Raw genomic sequence first — 18,064 nt, forward strand, 5'->3', positions numbered from 1 at the left:
GTGGATGTGGGTGGACGACGAGGCTGAGAATTTGGCCTGCCTCTTTCCCCACAACTTAGGTGAGCACGTGTAACTTTGAAGATCCCCCACATCAATGAGCACCGGTTGAGGGAAGGCACATAAAGTATGGGGACTGATTTTCTCTCACAATTTGAAGCTATTCTGGATCGGTCCATCCTGCATATATAACTGAGTATTAAAGAGCGTGATTGCAAAGTATGACTTGCGTAATGTACTACCTTCCCTTGCGAGCTTGTTGACTCTTCTTATGCTGCAAGGAAAGCCAACAATTCGTGGTTGACTCCATCGATATTCATGTTAGGCAAAGCATGCGAAGCTCCTTCAAAAACCTTCAACGTTCCCTTCTTAAGCAATTTCATGACCTCGGGTGCACTACCCTCAAATGGTACAATCTGATCATCGTCACCATGAAGGACCAAGACTGGTATGTCAATGCGCTTCAAGTCCTCACGCATGTCTGTCTTGGAGAAGACTTCAACACATTCGTGTGCACCTCGGATGCCGGTCATCATTCCTTGCTGCCACCAGCTCCAGATTTGACCCTGGCTGGCCTTGACGCTTGGGCGATTGAATCCGAAGAAAGGCCCGGAGGCGACGTCAATGAAGAATTGAGCCCTGTCTTTCTCGATTGCCGCGCGGAAGGAATCGAATACCTCGATCGGCGTACCTTTCGGATTGTCCTCAGTCTTGAGTAGAAATGGGGTGATCGCGCTGACTAAGACAGCTTTCTGGACTCTGCTTGAGCCATGTCGGCCGAGAAATCTCGCGACTTCACCTCCACCAGTCGAGTGGCCCACCAGCATGACATCCTTCAAATCGAGGTGCTCAATGAGTTGGAGAAGATCATCCGCATAGGTGTTCATATTGTTGCCAGTCCAAGGCTGGTCAGAACGCCCATGGCCTCGTCTATCATGGGCAACGACACGATAACCGCGATTGGCCAGGTAGAACATCTGATTCTCCCAATTATCGCTGTTCAATGGCCATCCATGTGAAAAGACGACAGTCCCTTTTGCATCTTTATTACCCCAGTCTTTGTAGTAGATGTTGGTTCCATCACTAACCGTGAAAGATGGCATTGTTGAAGTCTGGTTTTTCACTTGTGAGACCAACCCAGAGATATCGTGAGATAAGATTGTGACTAGTTCCCAACCGAAAGTCGAAATTGGGCAGGGACTTTAATATACACGTAACATTCTCCATTCCAGGGCCTGGTCTTCACAAGTCTCATGCTGCATGTTGTTGTCCTGCATCGATTGTTGTTGCATAACAAATCGGACACAGGGATGTTCCGTCGCTCAGATCCTGGCTCCGCATCCACTCCAAAACCACAGAGCACCAGAGACGAGGCCGAAGAGTTCCATGTGCTTCGAATAGCCAGGAAATTGAAAGGAAATCCCACACTAATCGCCCTCCTACGACTGGGGAACAACCCTGACTAACAATCGGCATAGACTTGGTCCTCGTGACAGTCGATCAGTAGTGCTTCATAGAACACGAGAAAGAACGGGGGGAAATCTGATATAAGCCTATGGCGAATGGACCAAGGAATGGCGGTAGTGGCCATGACTTGCGCAAAAGGAGCAAGTGAACTTGACACATCCAATGATGGGGAATGGAACTCTATCTTCTTGTGAATAAGTCTGTCTTGAAGAGATGTTGACTAGCAAACCATGCCAGTTTTGTCACGAGCATCGGCTGCAACCTTACCTAGCGGTTGATCAGATCATGACCAAAGGAAACATCCAGCTGGATACCTCCCCACAATTGAAACATCCCTGAATGATATACCCTATTGAATGCGAAGCTCGATGCTGACAGATCTTCTGCTTCATTATGCATCAAGCCTCGACTCACCATCAGAATTTCAGAGGCCACTACTTACCGAGATAGGATGCGTTATCCCACAACATGAGTCTTGAAAGCACATTAGCCTCTCTCTTCTTGGGGACAGCCGAGGCCATGCCAATGATGTGGTAGCAGCGAAAGAGCGCCATAAATTCCAAGAGTCTCTGGGTTATTGAACCTTGCTCTCACAGTCACCATTGCTGCCATGTGGACTGTGGCTTGCTGATGAAAGCCTACCTGAGGTGACACTCGCTTCCGAGCGGTTGCGGTCTTCTGTACACAAATAATGGCATTGATGCTAGCGACCACTTTCTTCAGTACACGACTTCGAGGCAGGGGTGGAAATTATGATGGAAGCCTGGCAGTGTCCCTCCTTGTTGGATGTCCAAGGGAGCTCAGCTTGGGAACATGACGTTGGACCGGCGATGTCTCGGCAAAATCATTATTGGAATTGGAGGAGCTATTTCGGCCGCGATTGTTGAGCTTTGCCAGAGAACATCAAGTCCAAGACTCGAACAATGACTGACGAATGATATGAATATCTTGACACGAGGATTTGAGATCTTGAAGAGTCAATCAACATTGAGTTGAAATAGCCTCTGTTGACTGAAATCAATGGAAAGAGTCTTGGTGAGAACTTGAGGATGGCTTAGAGTGCTAGCAAATAGCTAGTGCTAGATAGTGCGAGTTCAATTCATCAAAGTCGGCACTAGTGGACTTGCTCTAAAGTGTTATACGCGACGCGTTTTCTGGTGATGATCTCATTGGGCCTAACACCAACTTCAACGCCTCCCGCAAGTGCAACGACGATTTTGACTGCAGAAAGGCAGCAACAGTGTATCTCCTGTGTCTCTGATGCCAAAGGACATGCCGATAGTTACAATGGCACCTGTTCAGAAGAAAAAGCAGCAGCAGCATCAGCAGACGACCTTGTCTACCTTCTTCAAGGTCCCTCCACCGTTACCCAGTCCTGTAGCCAGTACCAGCTCACCGAACCAACCCAGTGATGAGGACGATGTGGTTCGGCCTGCCGCCAAAAGACGAAAGATCACTCCTGTCCCTCAAGATAAGATTGGACCAAGCGAGGAGGTTGCTGAAGAGAGCGAAGACAACAATCGGACACTGCGACCAGTAGTGGCAAATGGTCAAAGGACCTCAACACTCTCTACACAAAGAGCGTCAGACAGAACTGCTAAATACATCTTCTCGTCACCTTTGCAAGAGAATCAAGAACCAGAGGACCCGAATAGTCCCGAAAAACAGCGCAAGGATGAACTGCATCGTCGTTTTGTCAAGAAACTAGGCAAACCCGACAGCATTGCCGATATCAAGAGACGCAACAAGCTGTTGGAGGACAATGCCGAAGAACAGGAGGAAGATGGTGACGAGGATGTTGCGGAAGAGATTCCCAAACCGAACTCCCGGGCAAAAGGTGGTGCAAAGAAAGGTGGCAGCAAACTTACACCTATGGAAAAGCAAGTCATTGACATCAAGAAGAAACACATGGATACTGTCTTGGTGGTTGAAGTGGGATATAAATTCCGCTTTTTTGGTGAGGATGCACGCATTGCATCCAAGGAACTGAGTATTTTCTGCATTCCTGGCAAATATCGCTTTGATGAACATCCATCGGAGGCTCATTTAGACCGCTTTGCTTCTGCAAGCATTCCAGTCCATCGTCTCCATGTTCATGTCAAGCGTCTGGTATCAGCTGGACACAAAGTCGGGGTCGTTCGCCAACTCGAAACTGCGGCACTCAAAGCTGTTGGCGATAACAGAAACACGCCATTTGTACGCAAACTCACGAACCTTTATACCAAAGGTACATATATCGACGATATCGAAGGCCTCGGGGAAGATGGAAGAGGAGGTCCGGCTATGCAATCACCCTCTACTGGTTACCTGCTTTGCTTGACAGAGGTCAATGTCAAAGGTCAAGGCAATGATGAAAAAGTACATGTTGGTCTCATTGCTGTTCAACCTGCCACCGGGGATATTATCTACGATGACTTTGAGGACGGCTTCATGCGTAGTGAAATCGAAACCCGACTTCTTCACATTGCACCTTGCGAATTTCTCATCGTTGGCGAGCTCTCCAAAGCCACCGAAAAGCTAGTGGTGCATTTGTCTGGAAGCAAGACAAATGTGTTTGGCGACAAAATCAGAGTTGAGAGGGTAGCAAAGGAGAAAACAATTGCGGCACAGGCTAATAACCATATCTCGACATTCTATGCTGATCGATTGAATGATTCGCAGTCGGAATCAGAAAAGGCGGGCAAGATCTTTGACAAGATATTGGGTCTGCCAGAGAATGTATCAATTTGTCTGTCATCGATGATCACTCATCTATCCGACTATGGTCTTGAGCACGTTTTCCAGCTAACCAAACACTTTCAACCATTCTCTGCGCGATCACATATGTTATTGAATGGAAACACGCTGACAAGCCTGGAAATTTATCAAAACCAAACCGACCACTCAACGAAGGGAAGTCTATATTGGATGATGAATCGTACTCAAACCAAATTTGGAGGACGATTGCTTCGTAAATGGGTCGGTCGTCCTTTACTGGACAGAAAATTGATCGACGCACGTCTGAACGCTGTTGAGGAACTACTTGATCCTGAAAAAACTGTTCTTGCCGAGAGATTGAGGCGCGTTCTTTCGAAGGTGAAGATCGACTTGGAGAAAAGTTTGATACGGATATATTATGGTAAATGTACAAGGCCAGAACTTCTCAATGTTTTGCAATCATTGCAGTCACTTTCCAGTGAATTCGCCCATATCAGTGATGCAAACTCCACAGGGTTTGATTCTGATATAATATCAGAAGCTATGATTTTGCTGCCCTTGATACTTCCTGAAGTATTGGGTTATCTGAACAAGATAAATCTTCAATCCGCAAAAGAAGACGACAAGTACAACTTCTTTCAAGAAGAGTACGAGACAGATGCTATCAGTGAGCATCGCCTGGGCATCATTAGTGTCGAACACGACTTGGATCAGTTTCGCACGACCGCCGCTGAACGGCTGGGGAAGAAAGGGGGGATAAAATACAATACGGTTGCAGGAATCGACTATCTGATCGAGGTCGAAAACAGTTCCGCAACAATCAAAAAGGTGCCAGCATCATGGGCAAAGATATCGGGCACCAAGAAGCTCTCGAGATTTCATCCACCTGAAGTTGTGACACTCATTCGCGAACGAGATCAACATAGAGAAAGTCTGGCTGCGGCATGTGACGCAGCATACAAAGATATGCTGGGCGACATCAGCACGAAGTATCAGGTTTTCCGTGATACGATACAGGGTCTCGCTACTCTTGATTGCTTAGCATCTTTGGCGAATGTGGCTTCTCAACCGGGTTACATTCGGCCAACATTTACTGATGGAACTGGTGTTGAAATAGAAGGAGCCCGTCACCCCATGGTCGAGCAAATCCTGATCGACTCCTACGTACCGAACAACATCAATCTGTCTCAGTCCACTAATCGTGCACTACTGGTCACTGGGCCCAACATGGGAGGCAAATCATCATATGTCCGCTCCGTCGCCCTGATAGCCATCATGGCTCAAATCGGGTCCTTCGTCCCAGCGACATCTGCCACTTTAGGCATTCTTGATGCGGTCTTCACTCGCATGGGTGCCTTTGACAATATGATGTCTGGCGAAAGTACCTTTATGGTCGAACTCAGCGAAACGAGCGATATCCTCAAGCTCGCTACAGATCGCAGCCTGGTCGTGCTCGATGAGCTCGGCCGCGGCACAAGCACCCACGACGGCGTTGCCATTGCCGCATCCGTCCTCGACTATCTTGTCCGGGACCGCAAATGCCTCACCCTCTTCATCACGCATTATCAAATGCTGGCGCGCATGGCGAATGGCTTTCCCCATGGGGAATTGAAGAACGTCCACATGCGCTTCACTGAGGACGACGAAGAAGGAAGCGACAACGTTACATTTCTCTATGAAGTTGGCGAGGGTGTCGCACATCGTAGCTACGGTTTGAACGTGGCGAGACTGGCGAATATCAGCCAGAATGTCATCGACGTTGCAAGAGAGCGGTCTGCGCTGCTAGAGCAAGAGACGAAGGTCAGGCAGATGGGTGCGTTGGCTGGATGGTTATGTCCGTCAGAGGATAATGATGAGGCACATCAGAGTGTTAGCGCGGATAGGCTCGACGCGTTGGTCGAGGGGATTGAGATGCTTTGAGTTGAAAGCTCGGCTAACTCCGCCATCATTGTGGAGCTGTACAGATGAGGTGGTTCGTATCATCAACAGATCTTATTCTGTGTGTTGGGAAATATTGTGTATGATAGCTGGCAAAGATGACCCGATTATGTGTTATTGTCGATATCAAAAGGGTACTCAGCAGTTCGCATGGACAACCAGCTGCGCAGAACAAGTCTTCTTGCACACTAGAACTCAGAGCAGATACCATCTCTTGCAGAACGAGCAGAGCTTACGACCAAGAATATTGATTACATTTCATAATTGCATGTAGACGCACACACGGGCAATAGTTATACCACGGCTATGCTACTGCTGCTTAACTGCATCATGTCATATGCGTGATTGAGTATGCTGGCTCGTTAATTGCCGTAAGTACAAGAATCGCATGGAGCGAAAATTCATAGCCAGGCTTTTTGTAGCTAGGCCCACACCGTCCTTTCCCAGTATGTTCATATGGAACGTGTGGAGGCTGTGGAGGATTCCAGCACACGCCATTCTGGGCCTGATCTGCTGGTACTGAACGTTGTACAGTCCGTCCGTTTCCACCTGTGCCTTTATTCATGGTGTGAACGCATGCAATCATCCTCTCCACCCCCAGGGTCCATCGTAAACGTGGTCATCATAAAATCATGTCTCCCACACCAGAAGAGAAAACGCTCAGGCCTCACCGATGGCATCTCCCCCGATAATAATACTGTCCTGCGCATTTGGCAGCCCAATAACTGCAATGCCAACTGGAATCCTCGCGTTCCTCGCGTTAAAGCAAGCGAACACAGCGAGCTTGGTCAGTGCAGGGCAGCTACGGAAGATACCTGCCATAACCACGTCGTCGACTTTGGTCACGAAGGACAAGTCAATGTCTCTCAGGGCTGGGTATTTCTTCTTGCCGTCGAAGACGCTCAGCAGTGCTGCGTGCGAGATATGGCGGTCGGATTTGAGGTTGAGCTGCTGTAGGGTCGAGCCGGAATGGTTCATCAAGGCTTCGAAAGTGGAGTCTGCGACGCCGATGGGGGCTTCGGTAGAGCCTTCAACAGTGGTATTGTCGATATCTCTGTTGTCAGATAGGTCGGCGTAGGTGAGAGAAGGGATTGGTGAGTTGTTTCCAAACAGTTCAGCAAAAGCGGTGTCTGCGGCGTTGATGGAGCCGGTAATGCGGAGTTTGGAAAGTCTGTTGCAGTTGTTTGCGATTGCATTGAGGACAGAGTCGTCGAGGTCTGTGTACTCTTCGAGGCAGAGGGTGCGAAGTTTTGGTCCCAATGTGTTGATTAGCGAGACGAGGGTTGCGGATGATGTTTCTTGTTGGGCGACAGCCAGGGTAAGGTGTTCGAGATGCTGGAGCTGGCCGAGTAGACTGATTGATGTTTCATCCATGTGTGAACAAGATCTGAGCTTCAGTCGTTTGAGATCTTGACAGTTCTGAACAAGCTCAGCAGTGGTATCGCCCTTCATCGAGTCGTTTAGCTCTGAAAGTTTCAGACTTTCCAGACCGGGTCCTATGGTCCGAAATAGTTCAATCCAAGCTTTGTCGGTCACGAGATTTGTAGCTCCCAGTTGCAGTTCACGGATCTTCTTGCATTTATCTATCATGTAATGAATGGTGTCATCCTTGAGTTGACCAGCAAACCGCAGGTTGACGAATTCAATGTCAGGCATAAAGGCAAAGATCTTCTTAAAATCTTCAGTCTCGAGTTTGCCGCAGTCGTAGATGGAGATCCGACTGAGCTCTCGTCGTAGAAATAGTTGGAGAACTCTCGGAGTCAAGACTCTCTGCTTGGACAGAATTTGGCTCAAGCGATCGAGGACATCTTCAGGCATATCGCCGAAATCATCGATGTCGTGAACCACATTGGCGACTCGACGGACACAGATATCGACCAGACTCTTCGCTCCCGGTTTCACATCTCCCATCAGCCGGTCACTTTCAGTCTGTCTTTTTCGACCTCGTGGGGCAACGGACTTCTTCTTCTTGGCAGCTGCTTCCTTTTTCTCTTCATCGTTGATCTCCTTGGAGCATTTTGTGCAAAGTAAACCACCATTTGGACCGGTCTTGGAGTAAGGTGTGACGGTGAATCGTTTCTCACAGATGTCGCAATTCTCTAGCTGACCAGGCAATGGCTTGGACTGCGTGTTGAGCATCTCGCGGGCGAGAGCATCGTCATCCATATCATCGTCCTCACCCCTCGATTGCCGCTGGAACTTGCGCCGCTTGAATTCCTTACTTTGTTTCAACTTTAAAATGGCCTTCTCCTCTTTCCGCTTGCGCTTTTGACGTTCTGCTACATCTTCACCGGTCGAGTCGTTCTCATTTTCTTTGTCTTCAGTGTTGTTGGCGTTCGCTGCTTCTGCGTCTCGAGCAGCCTGTTGTAGGCGTCGCTGATGATCACTCTGGATCTGTTGAGCAGAGATGTTGTGAGAGGCAAGGAAGTCTGTCAAGGCGGATTGTGGACCACGAATTCGATTGGCGGCAGCATTGCGATCCGACGCAGCGGCACCACGACGAGACCTGGGAAGATTAGTACTCAGGATCTCAGTTGAGCTTGAACATAGGGCGTGTACTTACATTTTGGGTGTCTCTCTGAGTGGCAAAGTGGGGTGACGATAGGATGGAGAGTTGATCGGGAAGATCGAGATAAGACAACAGGCCAGAGGGGTAAAAGATGAGTTCACTGCCTCGATGGGTGTCGAAGTGACTGCGGAGTATGAACTCGCAATATGCAAGGAGCAAGTCTGATATCTTTCCCTAGGTTGTAGTGTTACTTTTCATACTAAAAGTTTAAGTGCAGCCGGGGACGCGAAAAACCACTTTAGATGTCGCGTTTTAGGCTTAGTTCCCAGGCAGAAATCACGCTAGCCTAAGCCTTACCTCGACAGCACTTTCACTACAGACGACATTGTTTTCTGGAAGACAGTCCACCTCCTAGAGTGAATCTAGATAATCGATGTTATTTCCAATAGCGAGAGTAGCGCAAGTGCTTCGCTTGTATTTCTTCAAGTACAGTGTTGTTTTTTGATCCGTGCTCCTTCTATTCAGTCTACCCTGGGTTGAGTACGCTTGTTCTCCTTCGATATTGATCAATTTATGAGCTGGTTTGGACCTTGTGTTCCGCAACTCGAAACCCCAGAATGGCACGCCTTGAGCCACGTCATGGCCAGTGAAGACTATCCCGCTGATTTTTTTAGGAAGCCGAACCCTGCTGAGAGACGTTTACAATCAGTTGCTGGTAACTGGTTCAGGGCAGCTTGGCTCTGTACATCCAGGAATTTCTACACACCGTCTCGAGTTGTAACGGATAATTTCGAGTTGATTGAGTGCTAATTATTTGTATGCCCGCAAAAGAGACATCCAACTCTGCCCATTTTTGCCTCTCTCTGGGTTATCTTAAAACCTCACTTTCCTTGAACCGTTTCATTCACAACTAACTCAGATTTGACATCTCCACATCCTTCGGTAGGTAACGAGACTTCTCAACCAATCGAGCGCCATATCGAAACACGTAGAAGGGGATCAATGCCATGGGGATTGACAGGAATGCAAAGAACGACATAGCCCACCCCACCGTCATGCGATCAATCATGTTTGGCGTGAACAATGGGAAGAATGAGGACAGAGCATATCTCAACATCAGGTCTGGTGCCAGTGCCGATGCTCCGAATGGCGCGGAGTAGTAGGCATTTTTGTAGATTGGCATCCCTAGCTGGGTCAAGGTGAATGAGGTGCTCCAGAACATCATCGCGAGAAGAGGCACAATCCAGTGGATGTTCTCGCGTGCCGTCCATGCAAACCTGTTATCAGTGGTTAGTGAGTGTTCAAGACAAGGTCATATAATTTAAAAGATGATCAGAGAGTCAACAACTCACCAGAACAGGGTAACTGGTTGGATAACGCCACCAATCATGGCGGCATACAGTCGATCCTCGGTTCTCACTGGTCTTTTCTCCATCTCCGCCTGCTTCCTCCGGACTTCCACAATACGGATCTCACAGAACTTGACGATGATGAGACCGATAATACTACCCGCAAATAGGGACAAGAACGAAAGGCCGACCTGGTACTCGCTAAAATGGTAGATGTTAAGCAGGACGTAAGGAACAGCCACGTAGTTAACGAAGAGAATAACCTGGCTGACAGCCACGGTCAGAGCGCAAGGAAGTACCAGAGGCTCGACAAAGAGCATATGTATAGGTCGCCAGAGTCCCTTCTTGACCAGGGTAGACAGGATCTGCCTATTTTCCATCTTGGTTCCCGCACGGATCTTTTGCCGTCGCAGAATCTCAGGCGCAAATGTTTCCTGCAGTGGGATGAGCGATACCAAGCAGACGCCTAAGAGTATAGCGACGATCCACATGGACCACCGCCAATCTTGTCGGTTGACCACAGCTTCGCCGATAAGAGGACCCAGTTGCGTGGACCATACCATGGCCACTGCGTACAGGGAGATCAGGAGATCTCGACTCTTTCCTTCGGGGTAGAGGTCATTGTTGATCCCCATCAGGAGTGTGACACTCGGGGAGCCGGTGATTCCTGAGAGTGTTCGACCGACAAGAAGCACAGCGAATGAAGTGGCGGTCGCTGCAACCACATTGAACACGAGGCAGAGGGTGATAGAGCCGATCAGAATCCATCGTCGTCCAAAGAGTTCGGACGCAGTTGAAGCGAGAGCGGGCCCGACGGCAAAGCCGATGGCACATAGCGAGATTCCGAGCAAGGATTCATTGAGTGTCACGCCAAATCTTTTGACGACCGGGTTGACGCTGGCAACAAAGACTGAGGCTTGAAGCGTTCTGTGCCAAATACAAAAAGTTAGCGAGTCTTGGATATACGAACGACTGGGGAAACAAAGACTCAGCAAGCTTTTGACTCACGGTGTGAAAGAGGTGAGGAAGACGGCGAGGTGCAGAAGTATTTTTCTATTTTTCGACCAGGCGTGTGGATTTTGAGGGTCATTGGCAGCAAGTGTACCCAAGTCTGAGTCTTCGTCATGATCTTGGTTAGTGCTGTCGACTCGAGCAAAATGAGCCTCTTCTGAAGATACGGTCTTGAGAGATTCTCGTGGATGGTTCATTTTTGACCCGATCAGAGCTTTTCTTCACGATAAAGCAGCTGTTGGTTAAGACAAATTGCTGGAGAATTAGAAGTGGGAGAGGTATGAGAGGACACATGATCAGGATATGCAAAAGGAACTTGAGAAAGAACTAATATAGATATTCGGATAGAGCCATCAAAAACGATGTGGCGCTAGGCTACGGTACAACGTCCTTTGAAGGACACGAGCATGAACAACACTTCAGTCTTCCTTACCTATAATATGCCGTATTTCCTTTTCCTAGCTGTAAGGGATCTATGAACCGAGCAGTAGGGCTGACGACGGTAAACCTTAGTTGTGGGTGTTTGCGTTTCAGCATGTAACGTTGTAATCAAAATTTCGCCATGAAGCTGGAGGATCAGCCGTTCGATCCAGGGCTAGGCAGATATTGTTCCGCTGGTATATTGAGGATTGAAATCGATACCGATCGGTTGTGTGCGTCAACACCCTGGTGGCCTACTGGAAACTATGGAAGGCGAGGCTCTGCAGATAAAATGCTTGATGTCGACGCTCTCGGCCCATGTTCCAGAACGTGCAGCGGGTGTGTCCGTACTTGAAGTGAGCCACCGATCTGATCTGGTTTGGTAATATCTGACAATTATGAGTCTCATATTCAGGGGTGTGCGAAGTACTACTCGTAGGCAGTGTCGCTTCTGGCACATAGTTAATCTAGTCTTTCTGACGGCTCCAATCAACTCTGTTTAACTCCTACCAATTCGGGAACCGAAAGCCGTTCGGCCCCACCAAGACCAAGCCAAAGCCAAAGTTGACAGCCCCCGAACGTGGACTTTTGTTCGTAGATGATACTTGGATTCAGACATTGGATGCCAGGCGAGTCAGTTGGCCGATGGATAACATTGATCTGTAAACAAAATCTACACTCCTGATCCTCCCTACCATTGCTTTCTCGCAGTAGGTGAATCAACTCTCGCAACGAAATCGGCTGTCAGCGTCCAAAAGAGTTGCAATCTCGTCTTCCGGTCGATATGGAGGGCTATCCTTGACTCGGACCACAGTATTGTTTATGAGATCTTCTTGAAATCTCCGCTGAGCCTTTTTGTCCCTTTTTGACCGTAGCTGGACGTAGGCATCGTAGTCCTCCCTGTCGATCGTGGCGTACAAATACCTCGGATGCACCACGACTGCCTGAGCACCTTTCTGGCCGAAACCGAAACTGCTCACCGTGAATGCCTTGATACTGTCTTTGGGAATATTCCGGTTCGGATAGACAATATGGTCGAATTGTTCTAGTGTAGAGTCGATGTTGTCCGCGTTGCGGTTCCCTGGAATGACGCCGTCATTCATGGCCTGTATCGCTCCATTCAACATCCACGCCCCGGCAGCCCCTTTGGAATGGCCTGTGAGGTACTTTTGGAACACTCCCCAGATAGGATTCCCCTGGGAGCGACCGAGGTGGTTTAGTTGTGATTGAAGGACAGCAGATTCGTTCTTTTCATTGAGCTTTGTGGATGTACCGTGGAACGATGCGAAATCAAGGTCGTCAACGGTAAGATTCCAGACTGCTAACGCTCCTCGCAGGGGCGATATCCTGGGATCGTTGTGGTAGAATGTATTTCCTCCGAGTGTGTATCGCGCTTCCTTCTGCATGCGCCTATACTCCATATCGACTTGCTCAATGTAAGCAGTACGTGTTGGATGGCAGCAATCCCAGCCTTCTGGTAATTCTTCATCGACTCCTAGGACTTTGGTCTCTTTGCTGATAGTATTAGTTGCCTTATAAACCTTCAGCGATTCCGTTCCATGATGGTGGTCCAACAACTCAATTAAGCTGTCATTTCTGAAATGGTCAATTTGCTCAAGCCTGTTCTGTAGCCGTTGCCGTCGAAATGTGATATCGAGCATGGGTGAAGGGACATCTCGTAATGATTCTCTTGCCAATACTGCCAGGCCTTTACCCGGTGCAGGGACTGATCGACCAACCTTGTCGCTCGCAGTACCGGTCATGGCAACGACACCATAAATAGGTAGCCCCATCCGAAGAGCTAGGCTTGCAGAGGTGATGATCTGTGCTCCTGCACCATATGACTCAACGAAACCGTCTCGACTGGAAGTGGCAGGACGAGACATTTCTTTCGGGGATCGGCCATGGGCAGCATCGCGCACAGTATCCAGAGTAGCACTCATCATGCCAAACTCGTATGAAACCTCTTCCGAAAACCCGTCATGGCCACCAACGACACAGACCTGCGCTTTACCACTAACAATTAGATCATACCCTGCATCCAACGATTCAAGAGCAGTAGCACATGCTCCTACTGGAGTCTTGATAGGTCCACTTGAGGAAAAGAGAAGCATGTTAATCCAAGCGGCTGTCGTGTTTGCGAAGGTTTCCTGGAGGACATCGTTTGGCATACTTTTATCGATGAAACGATCCCGGTAGATGTTTCGCAAGGCGTCAATACCCCCTAATCCACTGCCAATACAGTTGCCAAGTTCTGAGACGTGGATATGCTCGTAAAACTCGTAGGGATCGATAATACCACTGGCTATCAGTGCCTCCGAAACGCACACCAGAGTATACAAAGTGCCACGATCAACTTGATTGATAATTTCCTCCGACACTCCATATGTGGCCGCGCTCCATCCGGATGGGATTTGTCCTGCCACGTCGCGATTAAAATCTATTGCTTTCGGAATGTGGATAATAGCTCCCTTCTTAAAAGTTACGAGAACGTTCTCGCTGTTGTTAATCGTTTTCAACTGAACTTTGTCGCCGTGTTTGCGTAAATATTGAGTGGCCAAAGACTGGGAGATCTTAAACGGCGCCAGATCTCTCTCGAGTGCCACCTCATGGAAAAACGTTTTGTCTTTTGGATCATACCCATCCATCAAATCAGGCTCGATGGGCCTGATACCACAATGCGCATGAATGACGTCCACATATCTCGCTGCAACGTCTCCATCGTCTATAGGCAGTCCCGTCTTATTGTCAACCCATGCAGCTTGGCGCACATCGTTCTTCCCCCTGACATCACTCTCAAATCGAATGAGTCCCATCATCTGAGCGATCTCGATATAGGATGCTGCAGAAAAGTCGCCAAGCGCCTCCATATCCCACCGTGTACGAGAGTTGCCGTAAGGTCCGATCTCAGCAAATCCAGTGACGACCACAACCCTGTCTAGGTCGAGCATACCACGAAGATGACTCAGTGGCTCGAGCTCGACAGTATGAGATGGAAGTCTGGGAAACTCTAGCCGAGGGGCTGGCCGAGGGTTTGTCGTAATTGTGGCGGTCATCTGAGGCGAACCAACACCTTTTGATGCGTGATCGGCCAGAATTTCAAGCTGCAACAGCCGATGCATCTCGTTCTGGTTTTGCAAAACTCGTTGTGCTCGTTCAAAGATAGACCTAAAGTCAAGGACTTGGGATAGGCCCCCACTGAAGTCCGCCAGGATGGGCTCTTCCTGGGATAGACTCACTAATGGAGTACTCATCAAAGCCAGCATGTGGAGACTCATCTCGCGAGTGGAGAAAGTTCTGATGCCGGCCAGAGTCTCGATCAATGGCGCTAGCTCGTCGTTAGAATGCATCAGCCTTGTACCTTTGGTCCAACCAATAACTGTTCCCGTGATGGACACATAGCCTGACCATGATTCCGAGTACCAGCGATTGAACAGAGTTTCCAGGGAGAGTTTAGATTCTCCATATAGTCCATCATGACCGAAGGTGCCATGGTTTGGAGAGAGGGGGACCAAAACTTGAGTGGGTCTGTTGAACTTTCGTGTTGCTGACTTCCAGATCTTGATTTCCCCGAGCAATCTCAACAAGTTGATGAGCATCAGCCTGTGAGCTAGCTCGGCTGTGGAGTCAATGAGATCAATTTCACGTCCAGCTTCCGAGATGGCAGCCAGTGGGATGACATGGTCAAGGTCCCATCCGAGACCTTGCTCGGACGGCTCGGAAAAGATATAACGCACGAGCGATGCAACATCCCCTTTACTTCCCTGGTTGAATGGGGCCACGATGAGTCGAGAGCCACGGGCACCAAAGTCACAAAATATCTGTTGGTAATATGCGGCGGTTTCAGTCGAAAAATTGCTCGTCGTTACGAGCACACAAGCACCACCACCGAGAAGTCCTTTCAGAACATCAGCCCCAATTGATTTGCGACCGGCACCAACCAGCAAGACATAACGTCCACTGAAGGAGAGGCCTGAATGGCGAAGACAGAACATTGCGTCATTCAAGAGACTCGTTGAGTCCTTACATTTGATCCATTTAGACTTGATTCTTCGCTTGATGTGCGGCTTCGAGGTAGATCGGTCCACTGGAAGTCGAGAGTATGCTGCTATGATGTCCGCAGGTGTGTACATATTGATGCTGCTGACACCTTGGACACCTTGGACACCGTTATTCATCATCTTAGCTGGTTTGCAAGGATGTGGAGGTGGACCAGAGTCGATAAATCTGGGACATTCCTTCAAGCTCTTTGCGCACAAAGCCAAAAGTGTATGTGCAATAACGCGAATTCGTGAGCGGGCTGCTTCATCATTGCATTGTCTGAAATGTTCTGAGAGGATGTACTTGATAGAAAGAAGCACTCTGTCGGTTGATCTGCGTAGGACGGGATGGAACAGTCGTTCGAGCTCTAAACGACTGCAGGTGAAGTTCTTGTCAATCATACTGTTGAGCACGAGATACAGGTTCTGCATCACCCAGTTCCAGGTGGAATCGTATTCTCGAACCTTTACCGCCGAGAACAAAGGTCGAATCCCTAAACTATACACCTCGCCATGTTCCTGCACCCAGATGTCAAGCTCACCTTGAATAGATGCTGCCTGATCTCTTAGCGAAGCGAGCGCCTTATCCGAGCTGGCTAAATCTAGATTATCCGTATGTTGAGCAAGAACACGCAGAACGTCCATTATGACCTCTGATTGACCCTTCATAAGGCGGCTAAGCAGCTGAGGGTTGACCATGGTCATGTGCTGTTCCCCATTTGATCTGTCTGTGGTCCCGGAGAATGTGAGTTTCGCTGCTTTGGCGTAGGAGCTGAGGACATTGTCAAGGAATACATCGGCATCCTGTGTCGTCGACAGTCTTGTTGAGGGCGGCATCGACAGAGTAAGGAGAAGGACACTATTCTGACGTCCAACACCGAGACCCCACTGGCTCGACAGATGTTCACGTGCAGTACTCGGGCTGTATCCTGGTGGCATCATCGTGGAAAACATTCTTTCGATCGACAAGGTTGTCTTCTTGCCCAAGGTTCCATCAAAGGTGAGTTGTATATCGTCAGCAAGCGCCTGCAAGGATAATTCTTCTGGTCTCTCGGGTACCGACTTGAACTCATCGAGAAAATCTCCGACAATCTCATTCTCCAAAGACGACCTGCCTACTAAATGTCAGTATCCACTGTCTGGTTACAGTGGCAATGACTAAATACCGGCAGCGAGCTGTTTGATAGAGCTCGAGGATGCTATCCCTGCTGGAAGCTTTTTCAATTTTGTTGACAGGATCGTTCTGATAACCTCAAGTGCCGTTGGGTGAGTATCGTGATTTTCCACCAAGCGCTTACCACTAGAGCCCGCCAACCTTATATCCAGAAGGGATTTTGGTACTGCGGATACCCCATCAGAGGGAGTAGACTGGAGAGTAGACTTGTCGGCAAGTAGCATTGTTTCAGCCTCCTCTATAGATTGTGCATTGGTGGGACTATGGTCATATTTGAGGTCTTGGTAATATATCTGGGCCTCATCATTGCTGACACATAGGAACTCTCTCCTCATGCCTCGAGCAACATCGCGAATCGCCTGACTCGAAGCATGGGTTTTCTTGATCATGCTGGTCAGCGTGTTTGAAGGTCCAATCTCGATGACTCGCTCGATTTGGGCATTCTCGAGAATGTGGGCTTGGGTTTCTATCCTGAACCACTATCAATGCAAGACACCCAAGTAGGACATGGAGTAGAACGTACCATCGCACAGGAGACGCAAACTGGTAGCTATCGTGAGAAGATCGTTAGATTGGACTCTGAATATTGACCAGGCTGAGGATACCGCGTACGCAAGCAATTCGATTAGAAGGGTGTAAGCGAGTGTATGCTGCGTCTCGGGATGCATAATGTATGTTGGAGTTCGCCCAGAGATCTTGTATATGGGCGGAGGTGGTCGCCAAAAGCGGAATATTGATTGCAGACAGCGCAAATGAAGAAGACTCGACAATCCCTTCCATGTCGCAGGGTTCAAAGTACAACAGCTTATATTCTTGGAAGACGCAGATGTCAAAATCACTTGTTAGATCGTAATTGCCCCTGGTGGTCCCTGGTGGTCCCTGGTGTCGCACCAACATTCATCCACCACTGGTACATAGTCAGATCCGAAAGCAGAACTACTTGCATCGTCTCGTAGTGGCTTCAAGTTATCCCACTCCACAAACTATAACTCTCGGTTGGGGATAAGCTGAAACCTGAAAGCACAAGCACCACAGTGCACGTAGACCGTTCATGTGTGGAATGTGTGATGACAACAATGAGAATAACATTGTAGGTCTGACAGTAATCAGAAAGTGCGACAAGGAGTAGGATGACAAGGCAAGAAAGATAAGACAGCCTTGCCAGGAGCAATTATTTAGGTACCTAATTCAGGGTCGCGATCACGGGACTCGGTGTTATTGCGGCGTTCAAACTCCATTGTAGAATCCGCAGATGAATTGCCAAGAAAACCACTTTACGCGTGGAGACGCGCCCTGAGTTCGCGTTAGCCCAGGCAGAAACGGCGCTAAGCAGGGGGGTGACTGCCTCTGATTTGGTGAGGCATTGTTCTCGATCTGATAGACATTTTTACAGATCCAGGACGGTCTTCTTTACCTCACTCCCCCATGACTGTTCCCATCATTCTCTGAATTCTCTCCGACA

General features: G+C 48.8%; 4 protein-coding genes across 4 annotated transcripts; 1 reads left to right on the forward strand and 3 right to left on the reverse strand.

Moving 5' to 3' along the window:
• Positions 1–266: 266 nt before the first annotated feature.
• Positions 267–1,100, reverse strand: LTR84_003395 (uncharacterized protein; the record flags this gene model as incomplete). Its single annotated transcript, XM_064846983.1, has 1 exon — positions 267–1,100. The coding sequence occupies one exon, from the start codon at positions 1,098–1,100 to the stop codon at positions 267–269; it is 834 nt and encodes a 277-aa protein (XP_064705336.1).
• Positions 1,101–2,751: 1,651 nt separating this feature from the next.
• Positions 2,752–6,081, forward strand: MSH3 (Mismatch repair protein msh3; the record flags this gene model as incomplete). The annotated part of the gene is made up of 1 exon (XM_064846984.1): positions 2,752–6,081. The coding sequence occupies one exon, from the start codon at positions 2,752–2,754 to the stop codon at positions 6,079–6,081; it is 3,330 nt and encodes a 1,109-aa protein (XP_064705337.1).
• A 678-nt stretch (positions 6,082–6,759) lies between these two features.
• LTR84_003397 (uncharacterized protein) lies at positions 6,760–11,165 on the reverse strand (the record flags this gene model as incomplete). Its single annotated transcript, XM_064846985.1, has 5 exons — positions 6,760–8,605; positions 8,663–8,792; positions 9,524–9,885; positions 9,961–10,884; positions 10,966–11,165. 5 exons carry the CDS (start codon positions 11,163–11,165, stop codon positions 6,760–6,762), a joined length of 3,462 nt encoding a protein of 1,153 aa, XP_064705338.1.
• Positions 11,166–12,107: 942 nt separating this feature from the next.
• On the reverse strand, positions 12,108–17,270 carry LTR84_003398 (uncharacterized protein; the record flags this gene model as incomplete). The annotated part of the gene is made up of 4 exons (XM_064846986.1): positions 12,108–16,543; positions 16,595–17,073; positions 17,126–17,152; positions 17,215–17,270. The coding sequence occupies 4 exons, from the start codon at positions 17,268–17,270 to the stop codon at positions 12,108–12,110; spliced, it is 4,998 nt and encodes a 1,665-aa protein (XP_064705339.1).
• Positions 17,271–18,064: the final 794 nt, after the last annotated feature.

Source organism: Exophiala bonariae, assembly GCF_035927105.1.
Source record: "Exophiala bonariae strain CCFEE 5792 chromosome Unknown scaffold_16, whole genome shotgun sequence".
NCBI lineage: Eukaryota > Fungi > Ascomycota > Eurotiomycetes > Chaetothyriales > Herpotrichiellaceae > Exophiala > Exophiala bonariae.